Source organism: Prionailurus viverrinus, chromosome F2 (assembly GCF_022837055.1).
Source record: "Prionailurus viverrinus isolate Anna chromosome F2, UM_Priviv_1.0, whole genome shotgun sequence".
NCBI lineage: Eukaryota > Metazoa > Chordata > Mammalia > Carnivora > Felidae > Prionailurus > Prionailurus viverrinus.
In genome coordinates, this window is record NC_062578.1 from 34,280,436 (window position 1) to 34,306,366 (window position 25,931).

At 38.0% G+C, this 25,931-nt stretch overlaps 1 protein-coding gene and 1 pseudogene across 6 annotated transcripts in view; one reads left to right on the forward strand and one right to left on the reverse strand.

The window, feature by feature from the left end:
• The window catches only part of WWP1 (WW domain containing E3 ubiquitin protein ligase 1), a 136,815-nt gene that overhangs the window by 58,697 nt on the left and 52,187 nt on the right, over positions 1-25,931 (forward strand). For 4 of the 6 annotated variants that reach the window (XM_047841806.1, XM_047841805.1, XM_047841809.1 and 1 more), the window contains 3 exons: positions 958-1,095; positions 1,187-1,253; positions 6,357-6,541. In XM_047841806.1, coding sequence (XP_047697762.1) covers positions 958-1,095; positions 1,187-1,253; positions 6,357-6,541 — 390 coding nt within the window. Of the gene's footprint in view, positions 1-957; positions 1,096-1,186; positions 1,254-6,356; positions 6,542-18,035; positions 18,097-25,931 lie in introns of those variants that run through there. The other 2 variants (XM_047841808.1, XM_047841810.1) reach the window with 2 other exon arrangements.
• On the reverse strand, positions 21,622-23,720 carry LOC125156659 (60S ribosomal protein L6-like; annotated as a pseudogene).

A 25,931-nucleotide genomic window follows, 5' to 3' on the forward strand; every position in this document is an offset into this window, starting at 1 on the left:
AAATTTTTTGCAAAGAATTTCTGTTGTGATTACAGTGGTCTCAGATATTTTTTTTTGTCTTTTCTGTACTTGGATAATTGGTTATGCTTATGCTGGACATTTGATAAATGGGGAAAAAACACCCAAATTCATTAAATGTAGAAAAGACCAAATTCAAGGATATGATCTAAGAAGAAATATGTTCCATGGTTTCAAAAGCTGCAGAAAGCCAGTGACAATCAGACTGAAGAATTTGGATAGTAAAGGGATCACTAAAAACTTAATATACTTCTCTGGGATAGCTGTTGAAGCAAAATGACCTCAAGCTTAAATAAGAACTAGATATCCTAATAACAGGAAGGAAATATTTGGTCTCCTATGAAAAAGAAAAAACTATTGTCATAGTACTTACTATTTATTGAGTACTCAACATGTGTCAAGCGTAGTGCTAAGAACTTTCTGTGTGATTTTTGCATTTGGGCCTTATGATAATCCCTTCTAGTTTGATGCCTTCATTATCTCCGTTTTGTAATGACAGGAACTGAGGCTGTATATAGTTTGACTACTTAAAGTACAGCAGTAAGTTCCAGAGCTGGAATTAGTAACCAGACCACCTGACTCCCATGCAGAAATTATGCCTTAACCACAAACGTTGTGGGCTGAAGAGCAAGTTTAGGTAGTTGTTGTGATTATTATCTGTGTTTATTTATATGTTCTCTGTGCTTTTTACTGTGCAAAGGAGCAATTAAAGATGATATTGAAAGCATGTGGTGAGGGGCAAAGAGTTTTTCAACTTGGTGTGATAGGGATTGAGTCTGGTGTAGTATAGAAAGATCTACTGATATAAGTGCAAACAGTTCTTTCCACTTGTAGCTGTGAAGTACTGAGCTAGAGTAATTCTTGATAGGTAGTTTTGATTTCTAGCACATAATTTTGTATGTGGCAAAAGCTTTTAAATTACAATTTTTTTTTTCCTAGTGGAAAGAGTGAAAGAACAATTAAAACTTTCTTTGGAAAATAAGAACGGCATAGTGCAAACTGGTGAATTAACAGTTGTGCTGGATGGATTGGCGATTGAGCAAGAAAATCTAACAAACTGCAACTCATCTCCAACCAGTAAGCCAACTTTATGTGTTTTTAAAGTTTGAAGTGGGAAAAAAACCTGAAAGAAGTATATAAAAACCTGCTTTATTTCTTTCTTGTTTAGTAGAAATACAGCAAAATGGTGATGCCTTACATGAAAATGGAGACCCTTCAACAAGACCAACCTCCAGGTAGAATATTTTATTTTAGTATTTGTGGCAAGGTAATGTAACGTTTCCCATATATGAAGTTTTACATTTTAACCTTAAGAGTTTGCCATAGAATTTAAAAGCTTGTATCTGTACATATCATTTGTTTAAATTCTTTTAAAAGTAGTTTTTAAAGAGATAAACTACATTGAGATATAATACACATACCAAAAGGGTTACCTTCTATGTATTTCAGTAGATTTGGGTATAACAGTCACGACTATCTAATTTCAGAAATTCTCATCACTCTCAAAAAGGGACTGGGGGCACCTCGGTGTCTCAGTCAGTTAAGTGTCCCAACTCTTGATTTTAGCTCAGGTCATGATCTCACGGTTGGTGGGATAGAGACTGCCTTGGGTTCTGCACTGACAGCTCAGGGCCTGCTTGGGATTCTCTTGTCTTCTCTCTCTGCCCCTCCCCTGCTTGTGTGCACGTACTTGCTCTCTCTCGCTCTCTTTCAGAATGAATAAACATTTAAAAAGGGGGGGGGGGGGGGTGGAAACCTGGGTGGCTCAGTCCGTTAAGGGTTAGACTCTTGGTTTCAGCTAAGGTCATGATCTCATGCTTGGTAGGTTCAAGCTCCACATCAGGCTCTGTGCTGAGCCTGCTTGGGATTCCTCCTCCTCCTCCTCCTCCTCCTCCTCCTCCTTCCTCTCTCTCTCTCTCTGCCTCTCCCATGCATGTGTGCATTCTCTCTCTCTCTCTCTCTCTCTCTCTCTGTCTCTCTCAAAAATAAATAAACATTAAAAGAGAGAGAGAGAGACTCTGTAGCCATGAGCAGTCTCTCCCCATTCCTTTCTCCCAGCTCCTGGCAGCCCTAACCTACTTTTTGTCCAGTGGCTTGGCCTGTTCTGGCCTTTTCTTAGAAATGGACATATATGTCACTTTCTCTTACTGGCTGTTTTTACTTAGCATGAGATTCATTCATGTTGTAGCGTGTGTCATTAATTCATTCTTTTCTTTGTCACCTTCTATTACTGGCTGTTTTTACCTAGCATGAGATTCATTCGTGTTGTAGCATGTGTCAGTACATCATTCTTTTTTATTGGAAATGGCTTCTTAAAATCTGTATTTAGGCATATTATATCAGTAAATAGGTGCAGATAATGTGGGAAAATTGGCATCTTTTTGCTATCTGAATTGGCAGCTTCCAGTAGATCACTAGAAGGTACATGCTCCACAGATTCTAGTCTTTCCTCAGAAATCATCCTGCCATCTCAGAAATTCCCTTTGCTTACAGTTTGATGACCATAAAAGCTTTCTCTTTGGAATAGTTTAAATTAGAATAAAAACATATAATAGACTGGTTATAATGAATCCTTCAAAATATAAAAATACATTGCCATAAAAGTGACTTGTTAATGTCTGAAAAATATGCTGGTATATGACAAAGTGTGACTTCTATTAATATATAAAATTACTAACATCATTACTCCTAAATTGTTATTAAATGATTCTCATAGAGCACAGATAAGTATATTTTCTGAATATGTATTTGGCTTAAATAAATCTATTTAGTTTCCATAGGAAAAAACTAAGAGCTAAAAGGGTACAACACTAGGTATATTAAAATATTTTGTCTGTGTGTATCTAAAATATGTATCTGTTTTTATAATCTTTGTAATACAATCTTAGATGGGTAAAGAAGATTGAGTCATGACCAATCTGAAAACTAATTTATTGCATAGTAAGACATTTTGAATGAAAGATTAGATCTATAGCACCAGGAGAACTTCACATGAATTCTTCTACTTAGACTCTTGGATCACTGATTTCTTCCTGAGTGGCTGGGGAGGGCTGTGCAATCAGAAGAATCACTTGGGGACTTCCTTTCCTTGTCCAAACTTCCTGAAGACATCTCATTCCAAATACACAGGTAACAAAGGAAAGGAGAGTTTCATTCATTCATTCATCATCAGATACTTATTGAGTGCCTGTTTGGTGCTCGACACTAGTCCAAGCACTAAGAATACTGGCCCTGTTCCTGTGAAATTTCATTCTGGTGGGATAAAGGTAAAGAGTAAATAAGTGAAGAAATGAATTAGCTAATTGGAAATAGTATTAAGAACTGTGAAGTCATTGAAATAGGACAAGGTGACAGGAATGAAAGGGAGTCTGTTTTAAAGAGAGATGTTGGGGGAATTATCTTTGAAAAAGTGTCATTTGAGCTACAATTAAAAAGCCAAAAATGTACTATCCATGCAGAGTTCTGACAGGAGAGCATTATTCTAGGCAGAGGACATAGCAAGTGCGAAGACCGTGAGTTTATTTTTAGTTAATTCATGCTCTACAAATTCTTCCAACTCGAGAATATAATATTTATCCTTTTTTTTTTTTTGGATAATCCTATAGTCATTATAATATTACTGCTTGCGTATGATAATTTGTAATAAACAGGAAGGCTTTACAGCATGTTTTCATGTTCAATAAAATTGATATATGGTATATATATCAAGGTAAGAAAGGAGGAACTTGGAGACAAAGATAGCTAGACACAATCTGATTGATATATTTTTAAAAACAGTAAGGCTGCTTTGTGGAGAGTAGATACACCATGGACTGTGTATTTGGAAAAAACTCTCCTGTTTATTTACATGATATCACCCAACTTCCTATCCATTGCCAATAAGGTTTAAAATATTTGATTTTGTAGTTGTAGATTTATTTATTTATTTGCAGTTCATGTATTTGCTATAAATTCTTCTAACTGCGATATAATATTTAGCTTTTCTGATTATCATGTGCTCATTATTTTAGTACCTAGTACACTGTAATTTGTAATCAATATTTGAAGACCTTTTCAGCTTATTTTCCAGTGTTTAATAAAATTACAATAGGTTGGCAATCCCTATCAAAATAACACCAGCATTCTTCACAGAGCTGTAACAAATAATCCTAAAATTTGTTTGGAAGCAGAAAAGACCCCGAATAGCGAAAGCAGTCTTGAAAGAGAAAACCAAAGCTGGAGGCATCACAATCCCGGACTTCAAGATGTATTACAAAGCTGTTATCATCAAGACAGTATGGTACTGGCACAAGAACAGACACTCAGATCAGTGGAACAGAATAGAGAACCCAGAAATGGACCCACAGACCTATGGCCAGCTAATCTTTGGCAAAGCAGCAAAGAATATCCAATGGAATAAAGACAGTCTCTTCAGCAAGTTGTGCTGGGAAAACTGGACAGCAACATGCAGAGAAATGAACCTGAACCACTTTCTTACACCATAAACAAAAATAAACTCAGAATGGATGAAAGACCTAAACGTAAGACAGGAAGCCATCAAAATCCTCGAGGAGAAAGCAGGCAAAAACCTCTTTGACCTAGGCCGTAGCAACTTCTTACTCAACACATCTCCGGAGGCAAGGGAAACAAAAGCAAAAATGAACTACTGAGACCTCATCAAAATAAAAAGCTTCTGCACAGCAAAGGAAACAAATAGCAAAACTAAAAGGTAACCGACGGAATGGGAGAAGATGTTTGCAAACAACATACAAGATAAAGGGTTAGTAACCAAAATCTATAAAGAACTTACCAAACTCAACACCCAAAAAACAAATAATCCAGTGAAGAGATGGGCAAAAGACATGAATAGACACTTTTCCAAAGAAGACATCCAGATGGCCAACTGACACATGAAAAAATGCTCAATGTCACTCATCATCAGGGAAATATAAATAAAAACTGCCATGAGATACCACCTCACACCTGTCAGAATGGCTAACATTAACAACTCAGGCAACAACCGATGTTGGAAAGGATGTGGAGAAAGAGGATCTCTTTTGCACTGCTGGTGGGAACGCAAACTGGTGCAGCCATTCTGGAAAACAGGATGGAGGTTCCTCAACAAATTAAAAATAGAACTACCCTGTGACCCAGCAATTGCACTACTAGGTATTTATCCAAGGGATACAGGTGTGCTGTTTTGAAGGGGCACACGTACCCCAATGTTTATAGCAGCACTATCAACGATGGCCAAAGTATGGAAAGAGCCCATATGTCCATTGACAGACAAATGGATAAAGAAGATGTGGTCTATATATATACAATGCAGTATTACCCAGCAATCAAAAAGAATGAAACCTTGCCATTTGCAACTACGTGAATGGAACCTAGAGGGTATTATGCTAAGCAAAATTAATCAGTCAGAGAAAAACAAATATCTTTTGACTTCACTCACATGAGGACTTTAAGATACAAAACGGATGACCATAAGGAAAGGGAAGCAAAGATAATATAAAAACAGGGAGGAGGACAAAACATGAGACTCTTAAATTTACAGAACAAACAGAGGGTTACTGGAGGGGTTGTGGGTTGGGGGGTGGGCTAAATGGGTAAGGGGCATTAAGGAATCTCCTGAAATCGTTGTTGCACTATATACTAACTAACTTGGAAGTAAGTTAAAAAATAAATAAATAATTTAAAAAATTATAATGGTTGGAATTGATTTTTAAAAGTTCCTTGAGCTTTTTGAAAATGCTTTTTAGAAATGCTTTTTAAAGAGCACTTTAAAGATTATTCTTAGATTAAATATTTAAATACACACACACACACACACACACACACATTTTGTTGTTGTTGTTACATTTATTTATTTTTGAGAGAGAAGCAGAGATAAAGGGGGACAGAGAATGAGAGGGGGAGGGTCAGAGAAAGAGATATCAGAATTCAAAGCAGGCGCCAGGCACAGAGCCTGACACAGGGCTCAAGCTCATGAACCATGAGATCATGACCTGAGCCAAAGTTGGACGCTTAACTGACTGAGCCACCCAGAAGCCCCTTAGACTTAAATATTTAAAATGTACAACTTGATCATTACTTTGAGGGACTGAAATTATTTTGATTCAATATATTTATATATCTGAGTATATATATAGTTATCTGCTAGTGTGGATACACTTAGAACTGAAAGTAATTTAAACTTTAATGCAGTAAAAGCATGCTATATCTTGTGTTCATTACTCTTTCTACCTATCACTTTGAGTACTAAGAATTTGGTAAATCTTTCTTATGACAATTCTGATGGAAAGTCACTTAATTGCACTTATTGAAGTAAAGCATCTTTTTTTTTTCTTTTTTTTAAGGTTGGTTGTTGAAGGTACCAGTGGAATAGATAATCATACACCTACAAGCACTCTAGTTCAAAACTCATGCTGTTCATATGTAGTTAATGGAGACAACACACCTTCATCTCCGTCTCAGGTTGCTGCCAGACCCAAAAATACACCAGCTCCAAAACCACTCACATCTGAGCCTGCCAATGACACTGGTAAGTATGGTGATTTATGACTCATTGTTTAAATGGAAACTAAATTAAACTTTATCTATGCCTACACTTCTCTTACTGTACTATCTTTCTTAATCTTCAGTTATGCGATAGGACTCTAAAGATCTAAATAACTGAAATCTTTCCTAATGTTTTGAATTTTTCTAGATTATTTAGGAGGATATTCCAAATATATATTTAGTTTAGAAATAACAATACATTTCATTGGGGCATCTGGGCAACTCAGTTAGTTAAGCATCTGAATTTGGCTCAGGTCATGATCTCGCGGTCCATGAGTTTGAGCCCCACATCAGGCTCTGTGATGACAGCTCGGAACCTGGAACCTATTTCAGATTCTGTGTCTCCCTCTCTCTATGTCCCTGTCCCCACTCACGGTCTGTCTCTCTCTCTCTCTCTCTCTCTCTCTCTCTCTCTCTCTCTCTCTCACAAAAATAAATAAACATTAAAAAAATTAAAAAAAATAACAATACATTTCACTAAGCGTGTACTTATAGATTCTTAGGCTTTATGCCACATGCAAAAAAAGTTCATTATATAATATTTCTAAAAGAACTTTTGTGAGTTTATTAATTTGTTAGTAATAAGTGGTTTCTCTTGGGGGTGGAGAGAGGAAGGGAGTGGGGGGGAGAGACAGAGGGAGAGAGGGAGGGAGGGAGAGAGGGAGAGAGAGAGACAGAATGAGAAAGAGAGAATGAATCCCAAGCAGGCTCCACACTATGAGTGCAGAGCCTGATGCAGGGCTCAAGCTCATGAACCATGAGATCATGACCTGAGCCAAAATCAAGAATCAGACACCTAACTGACTGAGCAACCCAGGTGCCCCAATAAATGGTTTCTTTAACCTGTCTTCAGTACACAAATAATTTATTTCTTTGTATTACAAGTTGTTAGAAAAATGTAGTTTGAGCTGATAGAGCTCTTAGAAAGTTCTATATTTTTCAGGAGTATTATTCCATTACAGAAGGAATGCCTATGGAAGATTTTTTTCTATAATCCTGTATTCCAATGGACTCAGCTGTAAAAATTCATAAGTCATTTTCTTGTTTCATCTTTATATATTCTTTTAGATGAATCTCTTCAAACTCAAACATCTTAAGGTTGATTATGTTTGGGAGCTAGAGTTTTAATACTGGTCTTTTATTTCCAGAGTCTATATTTTTTCCTGTGTTTTGTGTATCTATGGGAAAGTATTCAAAAGTAGAAAAAAGTAAAGAATCAATTCAGGAATTGAATGAAAATACATGGGATTATAGATAAGACAACTGTATATTTATACCCAGGATTGGAGGGACACTTACTCTGCTCTATCTTGAGAGTTTTTGTAAACATGGGAATTGACCTCTAAATGTTTTTTGTTTTTTTTAAATTTTTGTCTATTTTTGAAAGAGAGAGAGAGAGTGTGAGCACTGGAGGGGCAGAGAGAGAACTTGAAGTAGGCTCCAGGCTCCGAGCTGTCAGCACAATACCCGATGCAGGGTCCAAACTCACAAACTATGAGATAGGACCTGTGCTGAAGTCAGACGCTTGCTGATTGAGCCACCCAGGTGCCCCTCTGAACTATTTTGTTTAATATAATTTCTTGTCAAATTGGTTTCCATACAACACCCAGTGCTCATCCCAACAAGTGCCCTCCTCCTTGCCATCACCCACTTTCCCCTCTCCCCTACCCCCCATCTATCCTTAGTTTGTTCTCCGTCCTTAAGAGTCTCTTATGGTTTGCCTCCCTCCTCTCTGTTACTTTTTCTCCCCCCCCCTTCCTCTCCCCCATGGTCTTCTGTTAAGTTTCTCAAGATCCACATATGAGTGAAAACATATAGTATCTGTCTTTCTCTGACTGACCTATTTCACTTAGCATAAATCCTCCAATTCCATCCGTGTTGCTGCAAATGGCCAGATTTCATTCTGTCTCATTGCCAAGTAGTATTCCATTGTATATATAAACCACATCTTCTTTATCCATTCGTCAGTTGATGGACATTTAGGCTCTTTCCGTCATTTGGCTATTGTTGAGAGTGCTGCTATAAACATTGGGGTACAAGTGCCCCTATGCATCAGCACTCCTGTATCCCTTGGGTAAATTCCTAGCAGTGTTATTGCTGGGTCTTAGGGTAGATCTATTTTTAATTTTTTGAGGAATCTCCACAGTTTTCCAGAGTGGCTGCACCAGTTTGCATTCCCACCAGCAGTGCAAAAGGGTTCCCGTTTCTCCACATCCTTGCCAGCATCTGTAGTCTCCTGATTTGTTCATTTTAGCCACTCTGACTGGCATGAGGTGATATCTGAGTGTGGTTTTGATTTGTATTTCCCTAAGAGGAGTGACGTTGAGCATCTTTTCATGTGCCTGTTGGCCATCTGGATGTCTTCTTTAGAGAAGTGTCTATTCATGTCTTCTGCCCATTTCTTCACTGGATTATTTGTTTTTCTTTTTTTTTTTTTAATTTTTTTTTTCAACGTTTGTTTATTTTTGGGACAGAGAGAGACAGAGCATGAACAGGGGAGGGGCAGAGAGAGAGGGAGACACAGAATCGGAAACAGGCTCCAGGCTCTGAGCCATCAGCCCAGAGCCTGACGCGGGGCTCGAACTCACGGACTGCGAGATCGTGACCTGGCTGAAGTCGGACGCTTAACCGACTGCGCCACCCAGGCGCCCCTGGATTATTTGTTTTTCGGGTGTGGAGTTTGGTGAGTTCTTTATAGATTTTGGATACTAGCCCTTTGTCCGATATGTCATTTGCAAATATCTTTTCCCATTCCGTTGGTTGCCTTTTAGTTTTGTTGGTTGTTTCCTTTGCAGTGCAGAAGCTTTTTATCTTGAGGAGGTCCCAGTACTTCATTTTTGCTTTTAATTCTCTTGCCTTTGGAGATGTGTCAAGTAAGAAATTGCTGCGGCTGAGATTAAAGAGGTTTTTTTTCTGCTTTCTCCTCTAGGGTTTTGATGATTTCCTATCTCACATTCAGGTCTTTCATCCATTTTGAGTTTATTTTTGTGTATGGTGTAAGAAAGTGGTCTAGTTTCATTCTTCTGCATGTTGCTGTCCAGTTCTCCCAGCACCATTTGTTAAAGAGATTGTCTTTTTTCCACTGGATACTCTTTCCTGCTTTGTCAAAGGTTAGTTGGCCATACATTTGTGGGTCCAATTCTGCGGTCTCTATTCTATTTCATTGGTCTATGTGTCTGTTTCTGTGCTAGTACCATATTGTCCTGATGATTTACAGCTTTGTAGTAGAGGCTAAAGTCTGGGATTGTCATGCCTCCCACTTTGGTTTTCTTCTTCAATATTACTTTGGCTATTCGGGGTCTTTTATGGTTCCATACAAATTTTAGGATTATTTGTTCTAGCTTTGAGAAGAACATAGCTTTGGTGCAATTTTGATTGGGATTGTGTTGAATGTGTAGATTTCTTTGGGTAGTGTTGACATTTTAACAATATTCTTCCAATCCATGAGCATGGAATGTTTTTCCATTTCTTTGTATCTTCTTCAGTTTCCTTCATAAGCTTTCTATAGTTTTCAGCATACAGATCTTTTACATGTTTGGTTAGGTTTATTCCTAGGTATTTTATGGTTCTGTTGAAATTGAGAATGGGATCAGTTTCTTTATTTGTCTTTCTGTTGCTTCATTATTGGTGTATAAAAATGCAACCGATTTTTGTACATTAATTTTGTACCCTTCAACTTGCTGAATTCATGTATCTGTTCTATCAGACTTTTGGTGGAATCTGTCAGGTTTTCCATGTAGGGTATCATGTCATCTGCAAAAAGTGAAAGTTTGACTTCATCTTTGCCAGTTTTGATGCCTTTTATTTCATTTTGTTGTCTGATTGCTGACACAAGGACTTCCAATACTATGTTAAACAACAGTGGTGAGAGTGGACATCCCTGTCGTGTTCTTGATCTCAGGGGGAAAGCTCTCAGTTTTTCCCCATGATATTAGCTGTGGGCTTTTCCTAAATGGCTTCTATGATGTTTAAGCATGCTCTTTCTATCCTGACTTTCTTGAGGGTTTTCATTAAGAAAGGGTGCTGCATTTTGTCAAATGCTTTTTCTGCATCTATTGACAGGACCAGACCATATGGTTCTTATTGTTTATTTTATTAACGTGATGTATCACATTGATTTGCGAATATTGAACCAGCCCTACAGCCCAGAATGAATCCCACTTGATCATGGTGAATAATACTTTTTATATGCTGTTGAATTCGATTCGCTAGTATCTTGTTGAGATTTTTTTGCATCCATATTCATCAGGGATATTGGCCTGTAGTTCTCTTTTTTTGCTAGGTCTCTGTCTGATTTCAGAATCAAACTAATGCTGGCTCCATAGAATGAGTCTGGAAGTTTTCCTTCCCTTGTATTTTTTTTGGAACAGCTTGAGAAGGATAGGTATTAACTCTGCTTTAAATGTCTGGTAGAATTCCCCAGGGAAGCCATGTGGTCCAGGACTCTTATTTGTTGGGAGATTTTTGATAACTGATTCAATTTCTTCTCTAGTTAGGGTCTGTTAGTTTTGGTAGTGTGTGGGTGGTAGGAATTTGTCCATTTCTTCCATGTTGTCCAGTGTGTTGGCATATAATTTTTCACAATATTACCTGATAATTGCTTGTATTTATGAGGGATTGGTTGTAATAATTCCATTTTCATTTGTGATTTTATCTATTTGGGTCCTCTCTCTTTTCATTTGAGAAGCATTGCTAGACGTTTATCAATTTTGTTTATTTTTTCAAAAAACCAACTCTTGGTTTCATTGATCTGCTCTACTGTTTTTTTAGATTCTATATTGTTTATTTCTGCTCTGATCTTTATTATTTCTCTTCTTCTGCTGGGTTTGGGGTATCTTGCTGTTCTGCTTCTATTTCCTTTAGGTATACTGTTAGATTTTGTATTTGGGATTTTTCTTGTTTCTTGAGATAGGCCTGGATTGCAGTGTATTTTCCTCTTAGGATTGCCTTTGCTGCATCCTAAAGGGTTTGGATTGTTGTGTTTTCATTTTCATTTGTTTCCATGTATTTTAATTTCTTCTCTAATTGCCTCATTGACCTGTTCATTCTTTTGTAAGGTGTTCTTTAACCTCCATGCTTTTGGAGGTTTTCCAGACTTTTTCATGTGGTTGTTTTCAAGTTTCATAGCATTGTGATCTAAAAGTGTGCATGGTATGATCTCAATTCTTTTATATTTATTGAGGGCTGTTTTGTGATTCAGTATATGATTTATCTTGGAGAATGTTCCATGTGCCCTTGAGAAGAAAGTATGTTCTTCTGCTTTGGGATGTAGAGTTCTAATTATGTGTGTCAAGTCCATCTGGTCCAACGTATCTTTCAGGATCTTTGTTTCTTTACTGGTTCTGTGTCTAGATGATCTGTCCATTGTTGTAAGTGGAGTATTAAGGTCCCCTGAAATTACCACATTCTTATCAATAAGATGCTTATGTTTGTGATTAATTGTTTTAAATATATGGGTGCTTCGAATTTGGTGCATAGACATTTATAATTGTTAGCTCTTCCTGATGAATAGACTATTATATAATGCCCTTCTTCATCTCTTGTTACAGCCTTTAATTTAAAGTCTAGTTTGTCTCATATAAGTATGGCTACTCCAGCTTTCTTTTGACTTCCAGTAGCATGATAGATAGTTCTCCATCCCCTCACTTTCAATCTGAAAGTGTCCTCAGGTCTAAAATGAGTCCCTTGTAGACAGCAAATAGATGGGTCTTGTTTTTTTAATCTATTCTGATACTCTATGTCTTTTTATTGGAGCTTTTAGTACATTTACATTAATGTTATTATTGAAAGGTGTGGGTTTAGAGTCATTGTGTTATCTGTAGGTTTCATGTGTGTAGTGATGTCTCTGGTGCTTTGTGGTCCTTGCAACATTTCACTCACAGAATCCCCCTTAGGATCTGTTGTAGTGCTGGTTTAGTGTGATGAATTCCTTCAGCTTTTGTTTGGGAAAATTTTTATCTCTCCTTCTATTCTGTTTTTTTTTTTCTTTTTTTCATTTTACTTTGTTTTTATTTCAACATAACATGCAGTAAAAAAACAAAACAAAACAAAACAAAAACCCCCCCAAAAAACCAGGATTTATTAGCATTTACAATGCTTACAAAGAAAAAGGACTCTAAAAGCAATTTAGTTCAGATTTAAGAAATTGCTCTAATTGAACACTTACAATAAATCTATTTCCAAATGTTCAGTTTGGACCAAAATTTAAAATAGCATTTGGCAGGTAAATTATGTCTGCTGCTTATTTGTAGTATTTTTATATAACCTCTGATTCTTGGGATATCCAGCCCCCATTTTCCTAACACAGCATCTCCTTCTATTCTGAATGACAGGCTTGCTGCATACTTTTCCTGTTCATCACATTGAAGATTTCCTGCCATTCCTTTCTGGCCTGCCAAGTTTCAGTAGATATGTCTGCTACTACCCTTATGCTTCTACCTTTGTATGTTAAGGCCCATTTATTCCTAGCTGCTTTTTGAATTCTCTCTTCATCCTTGTATTTTGCCAGTTTCACTATGATATGTCATGCAGAAGATCAATTCAAGTTACGTCTGAAGGGAGTTCTCTGTGCCTCTTGGATTTCAATGTCTGTTTCCTTCCCCGGATTGGGGAAGTTCTCAGCTATGATTTGTTCAAGTACACCTTCAGCCCCTTTCTGTCTCTCTTCTTCATCTGGAATTCCTATGATACGTATATTGTTCCATTTGACTGCATCACCTAGTTCTCTAGTTTTCACCTCTTGATCCTGTGTTTTTTTCTCTCTTTTTCTCAGCTTCCTCTTTTTCCATAATTTTATCTTCTAATTCACCTATTCTCCCCTCTGCCTTTTCAATCCGCACTGTGACTGCCTCCATTTTATTTTACACTTCATTTATAGCATTTTTAAATTCATCATGACTATTTTTTAGTTCCTTGATCTCTGCAGTACTAGATTCTCTGCTGTCTTCTATGCCTTTTTCAAGCCCAGCAATTAATCTTATGACCATTATTTTAAGTTATTGTTCAGTTATATTGCTTATATCTGTTTTGATTAATTCTTTAGTTGTCACTTCTTCCTGGAATTTCTTTTGAGGGGAATTCTTTCATTTCATCATTTTGGCTAGTTTTCTGTTCCTTATGAATTTTAAAAGCTCGTTGTGCGCTCGGCACCTGTGAGCACTGCTATATTAAAGGGGGGGGGTGGTCATACACTGTCCAGGGCCTGGCCCTTCAGGAGGTGTTTTTTTGGAGAGTGTCACCTGCTCTCTGTTGTTGTGACTTTGGTTATTTTATTTCTCTACTGCTAGTGATGTTTTGGACCCTCTACGAGGTGTGCTTTGATTTGTTCCTTGAAGTAGTCCTGTAAAGGAAAACAAACAGGAAACAAAGACACATAAACACACATACAGATAAAACAAACAGACAAAAAAACCCCACACAAACAAACATATAAACAAAAACAGTCCAAAAGCAAAAAAACAGAAACACCAGCTACAAGTAAAGAACAAGGTAGAGGCAGTGCTGATGGAGGAGCACATACAAAGAGAGAAATGACAGGGGCGGGGACAAAGAGAAAATAAACATTGACCGGGCAGAGAGACTAAATGACTTAATCCAGAGATAGAGAAAGGAAAATAAAGAAGGAGGTGGTGGGGGTGGGGGGACAAAGATAAAGTGACCCAGGCAGAGAAAGTATATGGCTTGATTATTCCAGAGAGAAAGGAAAGTACAGAAGGAGATGTAGAACATGTATCAAGGGAATGCATTAAATATGTCTGCTTCAACAAACCAACAACCAGAGCAACCAGCCTAGAGGAGGGAAGAGATAGGAAGGGAGAATATATCTAAATAAGAATTGTCCTGGAATTAAAGAATTGTCCTGGAATTAATCCAGGCTATGCAGCATCACTGGTCTGGATTATGGAGCCCTCTGGTTGCACAGCATGTATCTGGCTACAGCAGATAAGCTGTTACCTGCACGGAGGGGCGTGGTTTGGTGTAGGCTGGTCCTACCTCCACTATCAGTCCCACCCCGGGACTGATCCCTGAGGTCCTGCCTTGGTGGTGATGATGGGGGGAAATGGCAATCCCCCAGTCTCTTCCCCGTGACCCAGTGGACTCCATTCCAGTTGTCCTCACTGTGCCACAGGCACAGACTGGGCGGTCCTTCTCATTCCACCAACTCCCCTGGCCCAGTGCTTGGCTAGGGTTCAAAGACCTGCTCCAGGCGCTCTGGCACTGAGGAAGTACCTCTCTGTGCAGCTTGATATGTGGTCCCGCCTGGCTTTGCCTGTGCTGCCGGACTTCAGGGAGGACCGCCTTTTCCTGCTGTGGACTGCGCTGCTGACCTTGCTGAGGTGCATGGGGGTGGTATACGCAGGCAGCAGACAGGCTTTGTTCTCTCCCAGCACACTTCAGGGAGGGGGCCGGTTTCTCCTTCTGCAGACTGCACCCTCGACCTAGCCACTGAGCCCCAGGGGGTGGAGGACGCAGGCAGGCTTTGTTCTATCGCACAGCCCTCCAGGGAGGGGTCCACTTTCTCCTGCGGACTGTGCCCCTGATCTACCACCGAACCCGAGGCTGGCTCCCCTCCTCCCCAGGTGCGTGAACAGGGAGATGGCCCCAGTCTGAAGAAAGCCCCACAGTTAGAGATAGGATCCCTCTCAGTCCCAGTCCTGGGACAAGAGACTGTATCTCTTGTCCAGATACAGTCCTACACTTCCCCAGCCATGCTTTCTTTTCCCTTCATCTCTCAACAGAAGGGGATCTCTCCCCTCCGTGCCTACTCTGCGGGTTTTATTTCCCCCAGTTCACAATCACCCACCTGTCCTTTCTCAAGTTGCCCCATTTTCTTCCTGGTAGATTTCAGCCTCTTTTCCTCCCAGACTCTTGAGGTTTAAAGTCCTTTGGCTTCAGCACTTCTTTGTTTGAGAGACGCGGGAAGTATGGATCCCCTACTTCTCTACCATGTTGGCCCATGAATCTGAATGGGTTTTTAAATTTTAATTTGTTTATTAATGCCTTTTTTTTTTTTTTAAGATGGACTTAAAGATCCTGAGTGGTCACAATAAGTAGAACTCTTTGGTCATTAATTTAAGGTGGCTGGAAAATGAAGAGAAGAGAAATACATATAACAAGAGTGACATTAGTGAGGCAAATGCATTTATTTTCTGATTTCTGATCTGCTTTGTAGTAGGAACATTTGTTTCAGAGTTATTAGCAAAGCAGAAAAGGAAACATCACCTTACTTTATTTGGAACTGTGTCTAAATTAAGAACATACCAGTTAAAACAGCTACTGTTTCTGATATTCTATCTTTTATGGATTGTATGAAAAAACAGCATAGTGTGAGCAACATCCTCAATAATTCTAGGAGAGTAAATGTAATAGTGAGTTTTAGGGAACTGTGACTTATGTTATCTATCCTAAATTAAATATTACGATTTTTAAAAATAGTCTGAGTACCTATAGAAAGGACCAATAATTTATTTTTTTTAAGGTTTATTTATTTATTTTGAGAGAGAGAGAGAGAAAGAATGACCAGGGAAGGGCAGAAAGAGAGGGGGACAGAGGATGTGAAGCAGATTCCATTCCGATAGTGGAGAGCGTGATGCGTGGCCCAAACACAAAAAACCGCGAGATCACGACCTGAGCTGAAGTTGGATGCTTAACTGACTGAACCACCCGGGCACCTCAGTAACTTACTTTTTTTAAATGTAAACACATAGAGGTACTTGGGAGGCTCAGTTGGCCTGACATGACTCTTGATTTCCCCTCTCCCTGGCTTGTGTGTGCTCACTCTCTCTAAAAAAAAAAAAAAAAAAAATTCAAAAAATACATATCAACACATAGAAAAGTGGTTTATCTGAACCAGAGTTTTTCACAATGAAGCTTAAATCTAAAATCTATTGCTTTTTGGTCATGAATTTCCCAAAAATTTCAAGGAAAACCTAATTATTCATAAATTTGCATTATATTTTAATTTTTTTTAACATTTATTTATTTTTGAGAGAAGAGACAGAGCACAAGCAGTGGATGGGCAGAGATTGAGGGTGACAGAATCCAAAGCAAGCTCCAGGCTCCAAGCTGCCAACACAGAGCCTGACGTGGGGCTTGAACTCACGAGCCATGAGATCGTGACCTGAGCCGAAGTCAGATGCTCAACTGAGCCACCTGGGTGCCCCAAAATTTGCATTTTAAACAATATAACTTCCTTAACAACACTCCAAAGAAGTTGTGAAAAATAAAAATAACACTGTTATATAACCAGGATTGATTTGTTATATGGGATTATCATTACATTCAGAATGTAGTTCCAGTTCCATCATTTCTGAAAGTAATTAGATAAAAGGCCATTTTTTTTTAAATTTTTTTTAAAGGCCAAGTATTTGTAAAGTTCAGTCCTGATTCATGAAAAGAATAAGAAGGATGAATGATCATTTCAGAAAGGCTTATACCGCCATTCTGTCTCATTCTTGTCATCATCCTCCATTTAAAATCTATGGAATTTGGCGAGTTAACTCTTCTTCCTAAAATATTTAGCTGTTTGAGTAGATTGGTGAAAGTGTCCATGGACCACTGGTTAGTTGCATGTTTTAATGTTTGGGTATATTCAGATGCTGGTACAAAAGGGAGGAAGACTTACGGAGGCTTTTCAGAAATCTCAGAATCTCTTACACTCCATGGTTTCTCGGGTTCTCTATAGACTCTTCCATTGAGAACAAATACACTTCCCATGTTTTTTTTGTTTTTTGCCGTTTTGATATTTATTTTAGAGAGAGAGCATGAGCGGGAGAAGGGCAGAGAGAGCGAGGGAGACAGAGGATACAAACTGGGCTCTGTGCTGACAGCAGAGAGCCCGATGCAGGGCTTGAACTTACTGTGAGATCATGACCTGAGACAAAGTTGGATGCTTAAACAACTGAGCCACCTAGATGCCCCACTTCCCACGTTCTTATTTATCCTTGCCCAAAATTTCAAGGTGAATACAAAACATATGAGGAACTAGAAATGAAGGCTCCATTGTAAGTAATTCCCATGACATTCACAGTAACTATTAGGAAACCTAGGATAATCATAATAGCTAACATTTGTGCTATATATGTTGTAAACACTGTATATCTATTTACTGATTGAACTTTCACCATAACTAATTGAAATAAATACCAATATCTTTCCCTTTTTCCCAAGAGGAACGGAAACACAGAGAGATCACAGCTAGGGAGTAGAAAAGCTGTAATTGACATCCAGTTATATCTCTCTGAGCTCTCTCTGCCTTCTGCTTCTCTGTTCACTTTGATGTGGGTGATTTTTATAGTGTCTCAAAGGTATACTGTTCAGCTTTTATACTTTGATAGACTTCAAATAATATTTCATCATCCAACTTAGCGATTGTGTTTTCACCTCCTCTGATAATTGTTGGCAACATCTGACAAAACAATCTGTCATCATTCTATTGGCCAGTTTAAAAAGGCTTCCAGAACCTACTCTGTTGGTAGTAACCACTCTGCCAGTGCCTTTAGTGTGATCTGTCATCCCTTGGTAGGAGGATGAATTCAGGTACTTTTCAAGGATTGGGATAATCTTTAAGGCCTTAGTACAAAAATGGTATTCCTTTTTCTAATCATGGAGTTTTAAAATCAGTTTTCATGTTACAGAGGGGATACGGATGGGAGTGTGCATATTCTGTATATAACACATTACATATTTTTAGTCCCTTACCTACAATTCAGAATCCTAAAATCTTTAAAACCAAAGGTTTTTTGGTGAACTCCTTTGATGTCAAAGTGACTAGAACTGACTTAAATGTATTCACAGTTTATCATGCTTAGTGTGAGTATCTCTACATTTTGCCACAGAAATAGTATTGTGTTTAATTACAATGTGTAGCCCTCAAATCTGCTCAGTTATTAGTGTAATATACAGTACACATGCCATATTACTTTTCTAAATTTCGAAAACTAATGGATTCTGGAACATACTTGCCCCCAAGGATTTCAGACAAGGGATTATAGCCCTGTGCTAAGGAGTTTAAGACAAATGATTTCATTTCACCAGAGATAGTATCAATACAAGAAGGCTTTTTGGTGGGAATTTTTTTTCTCCCTCTCTTTAGATCAGGAGGCTCCATTTGAAGGGCACCTGGGTAGCTCAGTTGGTTGAGCATCCAATTTTTGATTTCGACTCAGGTCATGATTCCAGGGTTGTGGGATCAAGCCCCTGGTCGGGCTCTGCACTGAGCATGCTGCCTGGCTGCCTGCTTAAGATATTCATTCTCTCTCTCTCTCTCTCTCTCTCTCTCTCTCCACCTCTCCCTCCAATATGCATTCTCTCTAAAAATTAAAAAAAAAAAAGCTCCTTTGATAAGTTTAGTTGCTATAAATATTGATAGTTTTTTAAAGCTAAAATGGGAGGCAATCCTGGCATCTAATAGGACTAGGTTCAAATCCAGTTCTACTGTTTAATGTGTTAACTGTGTGATCTTAGACAAACTTAATATTCTCAAAATTTAGCTCCTCCATTTATAAAAAGAGGATAATCCTCAGTTAACCACCTGATAGGATTGTTTCAAAGGTTAAATGAGATAATAAAAAACATCTACCATATTCCTTGGACGGTGATAGATATTTAAGAACAGTACTATTTTCTTCTCCACTTCCCACTATCTGTAACTTCCAGTGTGAAATGACTTTTTCTAACACATAATTATTCTTTTATTAATAGATCAGAGCTCTGTATGGTTTCAGGCAGAACTGATTTCACAAGTTTATTAGACTTTTGTTTATAGCTTTTTATTTTGAAATAATAGAAAGTTGCCAAGAAATGTATAGGGAGCTCTCCCTGTGTGAACATACAGTGTGTAACTGCAGTACAATATAAAAATCAGGAAATTGGCGTTGACAAAATCTCCACTTTGCCTATTGTACCTGCACTGTGTGTGCGGTTTTATCATGTGTTGCTTCATGTAGCTGCTACTGTGATCAAGATACAGAACTATCCCATCATCAAAGCCTCCCTCGAACACTACCCCCTTTATAGCCACCCACTTACAAGTGTGAATTGACTTTAAAGAAACTTAAGATGCATATACACCAGCAGTTCTTCGTGTCACACCTTTTAATTTTATTTATTTACTTTGAAAGAGAGAGAGAGCAGGCTGGGGGAGGGGCAAAGAGGAGAGAGAGAATCCCAAGCAGGCTTTGCTGTCAGCGCAAAGAGCCTGACATGGGGCTCGAACTCACAAACTGTGAGATCCTGAATGACCAGAGCCGAAATCCAAAGTTGGATGCTTAACCGACTGAGCCACCCAGGTGCCCCCATTCATGTCACACTTTTAAAAAGGAGTAAAAATGATACTCAAATCTTGAGTATTTCTGCCTTTTTCTGCCTTATTTGAGCAGTTATAGTAAGGACAAATGTGTGGTGCTTTGAGATGTACATATCATAAGTACAAGGAAAACTTCTCAAGGATTAAACATGAAAGTAGGGAGGTATGTCCTGTAACTTAAATGTCATAATGGCTGAAAGTAAGGGTTTGGATACATTCATTAAGAAACCAAGTCTGTGGGCGTGGTCTTATATCTGTAGAGAAGAAAAATGCTTTGCATAAACTTCTAATTTCCCACCTGTTACACATTTCAAATACTAGCTTACGTGTAATTCTCCATATTCTTTCACGAGCAAGGAGCCTATGATTCTGACCTCCCTCTCTCTCTGCCTTCCCTTTTTGTCTTTTTTGTTAGTTTGTCCTTTCACTCATCCTTATACCATTTGTTAACAGATGTTTGTATTTTAGCTACTGTAGACAGATGTTTATTTTGCAGGACGCTGCCTGGTGGCTGGGTATGCACACATCAGAGTTTCTCAACTTCACACTGTTGACATGGTGGGCCAGATAATACTTTGTTGTGGGTGGCTGTCCAGTGTATTGTATATTCCTGACCTGTACCCACTAGATGCCAGTAACATCTCCCTTTCCCCTGGCTGTGACAACCAAACATAGCTCCAGACGTTGCTAACTGTCTTTGAAGTGGGGGGCAAATTTGTGTCCAGTTGAGAACCACTGACGTGTATCAGTAATAATCTCTAATCAAAGATATGCCGTCCTACCCCACTCAGAATTTCCCATTATTAACATCTTGCATTACTGTGCTACATTTGTTAGAATTAATGAACCAGTATAAATACGTTATTGTTAACTATAGTCCATAGTTGACATCAAGGCTCACTCTTTGTGTTGTATGGGTCCTGTGAGATTTAAGAAATTCATGTTGTCGTGGACCCAACATTACAGTATCCTACAGAATTGTTTTACCACTCTCCAAATCCCCTGTGCTCCATCTATTTATCCTTTACCCCACACTCCTAACAACCACTGATCTTTTTGCTGTCTCTGTAGTTTGGCCTCTATAGTTGGAATCTTCTTTCACTTAGCAATATGCATTTAAGGCTCCTCCATGTCTTTTTATGGCTTGACGTCTCATTTCTGATACTGTCAAATAATATTTCATTGTATGAATGAATGTACCCCAATTTTCTTACGCATCTTGGTTGCTTTCATTTTTGCCATTATGAATATAGCTGATATAAACATTGATGTGCAGGTTTTTGTGTGGACGTAAGATTTCAACTTAACTGGATTGAAAACCAGGACTGCTTTATTATATAATAAGAGTATGGTTATTTTTGTAAGAAACTGTTCAAACTGTCTTCCAAAGTGGCTGGACCCTTTTGTTTTCCCACCAGCAATAATGAGAATTTCTCATGCTCTGCTTCCTTACCAGTATTTTTACCAGTTAATTATTATTACTTTTTTTTGCAGTGCTGAATCTTCCCATCCAGAGATATTTTATGTGTCTCTCCATTCATTCCGTGTTTTAAAATGTCTCTTAAAAATGTTTTTTTAGTTTTGTTTAGATAAGTCTTGAGTGTAATTTTGATGTTGAACTTCTATCTGGTCGTTGAGCTAATACATTTTGGTCAAATTAATTGGGTACTAACAGCTTTTCAGTTGATTCTTGTGAGTGTTCTTTTTTTATTATTATTTTTTTTAATGGATCAGTTATTAGGGTCTTTTTAAGAAATTTAGAACACCAAATTGTGAGGGTGAACTCCATTTGTGAGAGAAAACACAGAACAGATATAGCCCTGAAGCTAAGGGACAGCTTTGATTTGTGGGAGCATTTGCGAGTCCGCAGCTTTCTGATCAACTCTGTGCTGTTCTGTAATCTCATATTTCCCTTTCTCCGTGTTGAAGATCTCACCTTCCTGGTGTCTGGGTTTACTCAGCTGCTGCTTCTTGAAGTAAGCATCAGTGAGATGTTTTGGGATTTTCACACTGCTGATACCAGTTTTGGAGGAGGTGGCAATGACAGATTTCTGGTGTGTTCTACGCAGAGGAAGTCGATGGAGGGCCAGAGGTCCGATCACAAGTAGCAAGCCACTGCTCAGTCACTTCAGGAAAACCACCCTCTTGCCTCTGTGGAGCACAGTGAAGGTGATCAAAATGAACCCAGGAGTGATGCTAGCTTGCAGTTTCCTCACATGCTGACTGAAAGGGTTGTTGTTGTTTTTTGCCGTGGCTCAATAGCTTTCCAGGAACATCTTCAGTAGGATAATACCTAGGCAGTTTGTGAATTTTAACCACTCGGGTACCACCATTCCTGTTACCACCAACTGGTTTTGTGACAGTAGCAAGAACCTTCTCCTTTTTCTTTTCAACTCTGTATTTAGCTGCTGAATACTTCTTCCTCTTGTACATGGCCTTTCATAGCTGATCAGGTATATCTGCCAATTCCTTTGCCTAGGCCAGGGTTTTGGCTGCAGTGGGGCTTCCTGTTCTTTGGCATTTTAGCCCTGAGGTTACTCTTCTTAACCTTGTACTAGTCTGACCTTCTTGGCTTTGATTTTTTTTCTCCTTAGTATTTGGCTTCTCGGCTTTTTTTGCCTGCCATCTTGCAAGATGGGTCAGAGATCCTGTCGAGTGTTCTAAATAAACTTATCCTCTGTGAGTGAGCATTTTATTTCCAGTATTTTTCACTTCTTGTCTTAATGCATCGTCAAAGTAATCAGCAGTATTGGAGTGGTGGTTGTGATCTTCCTTGTTTTGTTCCTGACTTTAATTTGTTCCTGACCTTAATAGAAATTCTTCTAATATTTTATAGTTAATATACGATGCTTACTGTGGGTTTCTGATCATCTAGACTATTTATTTTTCTTGATTCCTCTTATCAAGTGTTTTATCAAGGTTTTATTGAATTCTTTTTGGTTTGTATTGAAAATAGTCGTGGCTTTTATCTTTTAATATGTTAGCATAGTCAATTTCCTAACATAATATCCTAATATTGAACCATCTTAGAATTTATTGAGTTTCAACTTTAGGGTTAACTTACCCTTACAAGAGTAAACTAAGAAACTCCTTTTTACTCCTTGTTACTTTTACTTTAAATAACATTGAGAGTGATCTGTTCATTGAAGGCTTCGTAGGATTTTCTCAGAACACTAAGTGAGCCTTGTGCCCTTTGGTGGAGTGGTATGATCTTTTATCACCTTTTCAATTTCTACTCTGATGAGTCCTTTCTTTCTTTTTATTTTATTTTTAAAGATTTTATTTTTAAGTAATCTCTACATCCAATGTGGGGTTTGAACTCAACCCCAAGATCAAGAGTCACATGCTCCACTGACTGAGCCAACCACGTGCCCCATGATGAGCCTTTTCAATTTTTCTTTCTCTTGACTTGGATTAGTTAATATGGTTCAGACTTACAAAGTTGTATGTGGCATTCCTAATGTTATTCATATTATATATTCTTTATAAAACTTGGAAAGGTATATTTCATGGTTTCTCCATCTTACCGGTAAGAATTCATCTGAAGCATTTGTTAAAAATACAGATTCCCAAACCTTCCTTAGAGATTTCCCCTAGAGATTCAGTAAATCTAGAATGGGAACTGAGATCTATACTTCCAGCAAGATCCCAACAGGATCCCATTTCTTATCAGTAAGTTTGGAAATTCTGATCTGTTTTATTGGTTTTTAAATTAATTCCTTCTACCATTGCCCCCCACCCCCAATGGACCCTCAGCTCTGGAATTGAGTGCTGAGCTCATTTATTGCCATTCTTTCTTATATTCGTGGATACCTGTTAGGCTTTGTCCAATAGCCTTTGATACAAGTGTTTTCATTGCCATTAATTTCCCTAAAGTCTATAATTTCATTATTTCCTCTTTAACTCAATAATTATTTAGTTTATCTTCTAAGCATATAGATTGTGAATTGGGGGAGAGTACTATCATTTTTATGGACATAAAAGTATCTGTTTTCTGGGGCATCTGGGTGGCTTAGTGAGTTAAGTGTCTGACTCTTGATCTCACCTCAGGTCGTGGTCTCACAATTTGTGAGATTGAGACCCACATTGGGCTCTGTACTAACAGCTTGGAGCTTGCTTAGGATTCTCTCTCTCTTTCTCTCTCTCTGTCTCTCTGTCTCTCTTTCTTTCTGTCCATCCCTAGCTTGCACATGCATGCATTCTCTCTCTCTCTCTCTCTCTCTCAAAATAAATAAACATTTAAAAAGAAAGTTACCAGTTTCCTCACCAGTAAAGTGGAGATAATGCTGGTATCTGTCTCAGCATAGTTCTGTGAAGATTATTACATAAGATAACCCTTAAAAAGTGTTTAACAGATTCTGCCAGACTCAGTAAACATTTTAATAAGTTGTATTTTGTATTGCTTGTTTCTAGTTTTATTGCATTGTAATTAGAATGTGGCCTCCTTATTATATAATTGAGGATTTTCCTTTGGTCTTTTATATTGGTTTTCTAAAAATTCTCAGCGTGTTTGGATGGAATATGTATATAGTAGAAACTCAAAGCTACCGCTCTGTAATTTAAGTCAGATGTATTGTGTTATTAAATTTTTCATATAGTTAATATTTCTACTGATGCTCTTTAATCTGCATAGTTTTGGGAGAGGTATGTTCAGTTCATTTCTTCCTCTGTGATTTGTCTTTAATTTATTGATTCAACAAATATTTATTGTGTTCATATGCAAAGCATTTCTAACAGTTGGGAAATGCAAGAGTGACAAAGTTTTTGTACCATTCTGAACTTAAAGAAATGAAAACAAATAAAATGATTTCAGAACATGAGAAATAAAACAGGTTAGGGTATGGTGGAAACAACAGTAAATAAGGTACTCAAGCACTGCCTCAAGTACATTCTGAAGTTATAATTGGGCATGCACTCTAAATGATAAGAAGCCAGTCATGAGATATTAGGAGGCCACAGGAACAGCAAGTGCACATCCCTTAAGTGGGAAGGAGTTTGCTATTCAGGGAACAGAAGGAAGGCCATCGTGAGAAGTCAGGCATAACTGTGGAGCAGATTAACGTAGTCATTGTCATAGGCTGTGGTAAAAGAGTTTGGAATTTATTCTGGTGGTAATGGCAATCCACTGATGTGTTTAATTAGGGGAATGAAAAAATCTTATATGTTGTGAAAAAGATTACTCTGAGCCATCATTTGGAGAATAGCTTGTAGCTGGACATGAGAAAAAGCAGCAGACTAAAATTAGGAGGCTGTTGATAGTAGTAAAAGCAAGAAACGATGGACCAGAAGGTAGTGGTACAGATGGAGAGAAGAGCTGAGAGCACTCACCTGCTGTGGAATTATTGTAGGAGAGGAGTTTTTGCCTTGAACAACTGAACAGTGCTCTTTAATATCTCATTTTATTCCTCTCTAACAGTTCGTTTTTGTGCGCTGTGTTTTAGTATGCAAAAGATTTATGACTTTTTTCTTGGACTGGATTATCTTATCTCAGTGATTCCTCTTTTCCCATTTAGTGTTATTTTGCTTAGAAAAGACTGCTGCTAACTAAGCTTTTTTGTTTTTGGAAATTAATTTCTGCACTATTGAGTAAATATTAAATGAGGTAATTATTTAAGTGAGCATTATATAGGAGACACCAGAAGTTAGCCTCTCTATGCACATTCTTTTTTCATTTCACTGTGTTATCTAATAGTATTTGGTACAGGGTAACTGTAAATACTTTATTTCTTTTATGTGTTTTTTTCCCCAAAGCCATTCTCTTCCTCATATTTAGACAGTACTTGACTCATTCTCTTATTATTTTGTGCTTACCATTCAATTCCTTTTAATAGTACACTTTCCACTATTTAAGTCTTCCCTCTGAAGATGCCATTACCTTTAATTAGGTCTCCCTTCCCCATTTCAATTAGAACGTTATGTGGAATTTTCTAATACGTTTTACTCAATAATCTATGTCTCTTTCCAGTTTTAATTTGACTTCACTTTAATAGCGACACATAATTGAAATGCTTTGATCACATTTAAAATGAACATTAAGGGGCTCCTTGGTGGCTCAGTCGGTTAAGCA